This window comes from Rhinolophus ferrumequinum, chromosome 21 (genome assembly GCF_004115265.2).
Source record: "Rhinolophus ferrumequinum isolate MPI-CBG mRhiFer1 chromosome 21, mRhiFer1_v1.p, whole genome shotgun sequence".
NCBI classification, from domain to species: domain Eukaryota; kingdom Metazoa; phylum Chordata; class Mammalia; order Chiroptera; family Rhinolophidae; genus Rhinolophus; species Rhinolophus ferrumequinum.
In genome coordinates, this window is record NC_046304.1 from 40,249,794 (window position 1) to 40,256,112 (window position 6,319).

The 6,319-nt window shown below is 51.6% G+C and overlaps 1 protein-coding gene across 1 annotated transcript; it reads left to right on the plus strand.

The window, feature by feature from the left end:
- Positions 1 to 5,009: 5,009 nt before the first annotated feature.
- LOC117012809 (reprimo-like protein) lies at positions 5,010 to 5,998 on the plus strand. Its single transcript, XM_033089246.1, has one exon. It carries the CDS (start codon positions 5,191 to 5,193, stop codon positions 5,551 to 5,553), a length of 363 nt encoding a protein of 120 aa, XP_032945137.1. The 5' UTR covers positions 5,010 to 5,190; the 3' UTR covers positions 5,554 to 5,998.
- The last annotated feature ends 321 nt before the right edge of the window (positions 5,999 to 6,319 follow it).

Here is a 6,319-nt window from a genome sequence, read left to right on the forward strand (position 1 = left end):
AGAAGGCCTGTAGTAAAGACACCTGTTTAGGTCAGTGTCTCTTCCGTTGCAAGCCTCCCTGAACTACTGATTTGGAGAGCTCAGTTTGGGAAATGCGGGTATGACGCACACCCCTCACTTACAGAGCGGTTAAGGGAGGTCCCGCAGCGTTTCAGGCATGGACCTTGGGCCCGTGCCCTCTGCATTCCTCAGGAAACATACAGCAGAGGAAGGCCGACGATCGCCCACCTGGCCCACTACCTTTTTTGTAAATAAAGTTTTATTGAAGGTTATCTGATCTAGTTCCCTTGCTTTACAGATGAGCAATGAAGGCCCAGAGAGGATGGTTGACTTGTTCAATGTCACACAGACACTTAGGGGCGGAGGCAGAAATAGATCCCAGATCTTTAAAATCCAAGTATTCTCTAAAACACACATCAGACAGGTGGCAGGCGGTGGGGTGTGATACCTGTCTGAGGCCTTTCACCTACTGCTTTGGGTAAGGCCACCTTGGCCTGAACTGCCAGGGGGCCGTCCTCTGCTGTACGTCTGTCTCTCCTAGGGGCCCAAACAGGGCAATCTGTTTTATTTAAATTTTGTACCAGATGCAAAAAGCACCTCTGTGAAATGTGAGATTGTTTGGATAGGAACCCGGTGGAAGGCAACCTTTGCGCCTTCCAGGAAGAGTTTGCCAAAGGAATTGTGTGAAAGGAGCCTAAGGGAGTTGTTGGAAACCACTGCAGAAAATCAATTGTGTTCAAGGGCTCTGGTCCTCCCTGAAGTATGATGCCCTATAATTGTCATCTATTTACATTGTGTGTGTGTGTGTGTGTGTGTGTGTGTGTGTACAACTGAATAAGCAAATACAATGATTCTTATGTCATCATTAAAATAGCTCATGCATAGAGTATTGTATTTACCTTGTTTGAAGTGTGAACAACTTAAAATATCTACAGATTTAAACATTTTCGTTCAGTAGGTCCATCCAGCAAGTGCTAGTAATTAGGGAGGATTGTCCAACGAATCCCTCAACATGGGGCAGGGAGGGGCCTTACTGACCAAGCAAGCCAGAGAGCGAAAGGTTCATCTAGAAACAGCTGTGTGGACAGCAGGGCATAAAGAGTGGCCTCCGGGTGGAGGCTCTTCCTGAGGCGGCCAGACTGCCCAGATGGCCTTTCCAGAGCTGGGAGATGCAGACCTGTCACTGAGGTGAAGGGTAAAAATAGTTCTGTGTGGGTGGCAGCTGGGCCCAGAGGCGCTGGCTTCCTTGTCTCTAGAGTGGGGAGGCAGCCCAGTGGACAGGCTCCTGAGGCCTCTACAGGGCTGGGGTGGGAGGGGGTTCTTTTCCTAACAAGGAAGCAGCCCCCACACAAAGGCGAAGTACTGGAAAGAGCTTGGGCTAGGTTAGAAGGTAGCTAAGGGCTTAAATCCTGGCGTTGCCAGTTACCAGCTCTGTGACCTCAGCAAGATTTTTGTCCTTTCGGAGCCTCCCTTTTCTCATCTGTCAAATGGGGCTAATGACGTCTGTGTTTAGCTGTGAAGATTAAATTATGACAGCTAACACGTTTCACTCTGCAAACTCACTTTTCTGTACTTCTCCCTTCTACCAGTTGCTCACCTTGCAGCACATTTTTCAAGAGTAACTGTGAGGGAAGCCAGCTACCATGTCACAAGGACACTCACGCAGCCCTATGGGAAGGTCTAAATGGCCAGGAACTGAGGCCTTGAGACCACAGCCGTGTCAGAGGGTTCATGTTGGCAGCCCATCTGCTACCCCCACTCAAACCTTCAAATAACTGTGGCCCTGGCCAACACCTTGTGAATTTCCCAGGGGGGATGCAGGGCACACTGTTTAAGGATGGAACTCTTTTAGTAAAGTTAGCAAATATGTATTAACTCTCAGTTTCTGAGGGCCAGGAATCAGGAAGCAGCTTAGCTGGGTGTGGCAATGAATGGCTAACACACTTACCTTTCAGGGTTATTATAAGAATTATGAGTTAATGCACAACAAACAGCAACCAGACTTGCTGGGACCAGTGGCTCCAGAAAGGGCAGAAGGGAGAAGCAGAAGGAGGGAGCCCTGGATAGGGAGCGCCCCTCCACCCACCATACACACACACACACACACACACACACACACTCTTGAACTCTTGGGAGGAGAATGGAGACTGAATATACAAACAGAAAATGGCCAGATCATATATAAAAAGAGAACTCTGACCTGCAGCAACAGCCCAGGAAGCCAGACCACAATTCCTGGAGCAGTCAGCCCAAACGGCCAGCACTTGATCAATAACTGACGGCTTCCCTAATTTTGCTCCTGCTTCCAACATAGGACAACCTGGAGAAAATCAAATGTGCTACCCTAACTAATCACATGGGACGCCTGGCTCCGCGTTGGCCCACCTCCAGCTTTCACCTGCCAACAGCCTGAATCAAGGCACACCTGAAGCCTTCCCTTTTTCCCACCATAAAGCTTTCCCACTCCTCTGACTGCCTTTGAGTGTTTGCCAAACTCATACGATGGTGGCCGACTCCCTTGCTATAGCAAGTTTTGAATAAACAGCCTTTGCATGTTTTCATTTGGGTGCTCTTTGTGTGTTTTCACAAGCCCAAGTTCTCTCTCTCCTTTCCTCCTCTCAGGTAATGGCAGCATTTTCCTCTCCCCCGGGTATCCAGAGAAACCAGCTTATGTTTGATGGAGGAGAGGGGGCAGACCGGAATAATCAAGAGTGCAGCTTTGGAACAGGACAGATCTGGGTTCAAATTCTACTTCTGTTGTTCAACTACCTGTGAGGTCTTGTGTAGGTCAAATAATCACTCTGAGCCTCTGTTTCCTCGTGTCATGGGGACAACCCAGTGGAAGCCAAGGGCTGGTGTAAGACTTGAGTGGCGGCAGATAGTTAACCACTGAGCATATTATTAAATGTGCTTCATAAAGGAAAAGCCAAGCTTCAGCCTCCTCACAGCCTCTTGCAGAGACAGATAGGCAGGCCCGCCTGCCCCACTTTTATTCACACTTCCCTTTTCTGTGCAGTCGACAGCCTGACCTCAGCCAAAAGGAGTCAAGGGCATAGACTCCAAGTCCAGGGTACATCAAAGGTCAGAGGTTGGTTTCAGGAGAAGGACGGACATAACTGGGCATTTCTCTAAAGAAATCTGCTGGTCAAAAGCAGAGGATGAAATTCTGGGCCAAATACCTGTTGTCCTCCTGTTCTGTCCTGGTTCGGGTGAGGGGTAGTCAGAGGAGATTGTTGCCCAGAAAACTGGGTGCCCTTGTGCCAGCTGCTTTCCCGGACTGAGGAAGGTGGGACAATCTTCGTGTGTGTGTGAAAGCACATGAACGCATGTCTATGGACGTGCTCAGTTTCTTCATCTTTAAAATGAAAATATTAATAGCTTCCCAGGACACACACACACACACACATCAGTGTTCTTCTAATGGTGGCCGGGGGTGGGGGGTATAGCTTTGAGATGCTCAAGTGCTGGGGACATCTTGAATCACCTCACTCCAATTTGCCAAGTCTTTTTCCACTGTCTCTCCGTCTACTGCCACCACTGCAATCCAAGCCTCTAGCTGGTGTCTTTTGCTTAGACTATTGCAAAAATTACTAAAAGCTTTCCTTTCACAACAAAGAATGCAAATTAATGAAGGTGAGAAACCATCCCCAATCCCATAAAGTCAGGCAAAGATTTTTTTTCTTTAAATAATGAGAATAACCAGGATTGGCTGCAATACCCCTTCCCACACGGCTGGAGTGTAAACTAGTACATTTGTGGAGAGCAATTTGGCAGGATATAATTTCTTGATTCTAGGGGCCATTTTTCAAAATATAAATAAAAAATTATAGTTTCTGCACTAAGACTTTGTTCCAAGTCTCTTTGTGGTAATATTGTTTCTGATGCAAAAAAACAAAAGGGGACTGGAGGGGAAACAACTCAAATATCCCAAAATAGAGACTTTGGTTAAATGCACTGTAGGGGTCTGTGCTGTGGAAACCTGTCCTTAACACTATGTTGCAGCTGAGTGGTTCTCCCAGCGCATCAGCAAGAGCAGCTGGAGAATCACCTGGCTATTTGTTAGGAACACACATTCTGGGGACCCACCCCCCACCACTGACTCAGAAAGTCTGGGCTGGGCCCCGCAATCTGGGTTTTAGGAAATCATCCAGCAATTCAGAATCACTGTTGGGGATTAACATTACTACAAAAAGATACACTGTTAAATGCAAACGGTTACAAAACAGCAGGTACAAAAGAGCATGCATGAACAGGGCATCCCTGTTTTGAGTACATGTATGTGGAGAGACACAGTAAAAGGTCGGGAAAGATATTTGTACTAAGGTGATGCAGACGCCCCCTGCGCAGTGGGATAATGAGGTTCAACATTTTTCGTTTTGCTAATTCATACTTTCTAACTATTAGGTTAGTGCAAAGGTGATTGCGGTTTTTGCAATGATTTTTAACCTTTAAAACCGCAATTACTTTTGCACCAATCTAATAGTTTGCATAAAGGGAAAGGAGGAAAAAACACACCAATAATTTAGATTAAAAAAATCAAAGGGGACAGGGTGGAAGTGGGGGGAAGGAGAAATACCGGGGAAGGGCAGCGCGGGACAGGCAACGCTGGGTGCGGGTCACAGCTACTCCTCTGATGTCTAGGACGAGTTACTAGGACTTAAATAAAGGGAGGAGAAAAGATTTAGGGCTGACTTAAGGAAGAACGGAACTGTCAAAAGCACCAAATTCCGGAATGGGCGCTTTCGGGAGATTTTTCCAGCTCAGAAACCTCACCCGCGGCTGCTCGGATGAGGTCGATTCTCAGGCCCGAGGACTCGGCTGCGGGTACCTCCTACCCCTCCCAGTTTTGGGGAGTCTGGGGCTCTGGCAGGGCCTGGGGCCCGGGAGGAGGAGAGCAGGAGGAGACGGGGCGGGGCCGTTGCTGGGGGAGGAGCGGCGGGGCGGGGCAGCCCGGCGGCAGGCGACCAGGACGCGCTCGGCTCTCCGGCTTAGTCTCCCGCATCGCCTGTTGCTCGCTCCTCCCCGTCCCCGCGGCCGCTTCCTGCAGGGACAGGGTGTCAAGGAGCGGGCATCCTCGTCTTCTGCCTCTCCCCGCGCACAAGTGGACGCGAGTGTCTCGCAGCGCGTGGACGCCAGTGCGCCTCGCGGTGCGCCCCAGAACGCGCGCCAAGACTTCGGGCGCAGAGCGCTATGAACGGGACCTTCCTGAACCACAGCCGCGTGGAGGCCGCGGGCGGCTTGGGCGGCGGCGGCAGGGAAGCCCTGGGGAACCGCAGCCACGGGCTGGCCACGTGGCTAGGCTGCTGCCCCGGGGACGCGCCGCTGTCCACCAGCGACGGTGTCCCCGCGGGGCTGGTGCCCGATGAGCGAAGTATGTGGCTGTCGCGCGTGGCTCAGATCGCCGTGCTCTGCGTGCTGTCGCTCACCGTGGTCTTCGGCGTTTTCTTCCTGGGCTGCAACCTGCTCATCAAGACGGAGAGTATGATCAACTTTCTGGTGCAGGAGCGCCGGCCCTCCCAGGACGTGGGCGCCGCGATCCTGGGGCTGTACTGAGCGCTCCGCGGCCCGCCCTCGCTGGCAGGACACCGAGATGGGAGACCAGGACCCTCGACACCCTCCCCGGGCTCTGCGCGAGGGGCAGCGACGTGCCGCGGGCGCCCTGGTCCGGGACACTGCGGGACTCCAGGCGGCGACGCGGGAAGGGACTTCCACACCTGACTCGGTCCTGTGTGCGCTTCAGCGTTGGGGGTGGTGTGGGAGGATAGGGGTTCTTAACCGTTTTTACAAAAGAAGTTGGGCAGGATGGGAGAGGTTGTGAGTTACACCTTGGGGCTAAGGTCACTAGCTTGTTAGTTTGCGTGTATGTAGGTGGGGCGGTGGGGGGGCTAGTTGTGGACGAATCCGAGTCGTCGAGCTTGTTGGCGACTTGATTTTGCATTTGAAAAGAAATCTTGTAATAAAACCGCAGCTTTTGGGCTTCTGGCAGTTCCCCACCGGAGCCTCTGTGGGGTGTGTATTCAGATGTGTTGGTGGGAGCGCGTGAGTGGGCGGTGGGTACCCAGGCGGCAGTCACTTTAAGCCGGTCACTGGACGCCTGGCCACAGGTCCGGGAGCCGTCGGGGGCTCCTGAGGTTCCTCCCCGAAAAAGAGAAAAGGAACCGTTTTCTACACCGACAGCCAGCCAGCCACGGAGGCGCAGGTCCTGCAGGCCCGCTGCACAGCTGGTGAGATTAATTAAATCACTGGGAAATTTGAATCTATTCCATGAGATGGGGGCGAGGGGAGAGGAATCAATGACTCGAGTCCAAAGGGGGAAAAC

Coding starts and splice junctions, on each gene's coding strand:
- LOC117012809 (XM_033089246.1), top strand. CDS start 5,191: ATGAACGGGACCTTCCTGAACCACAGCCGCGTGGAGGCCGCGGGCGGC.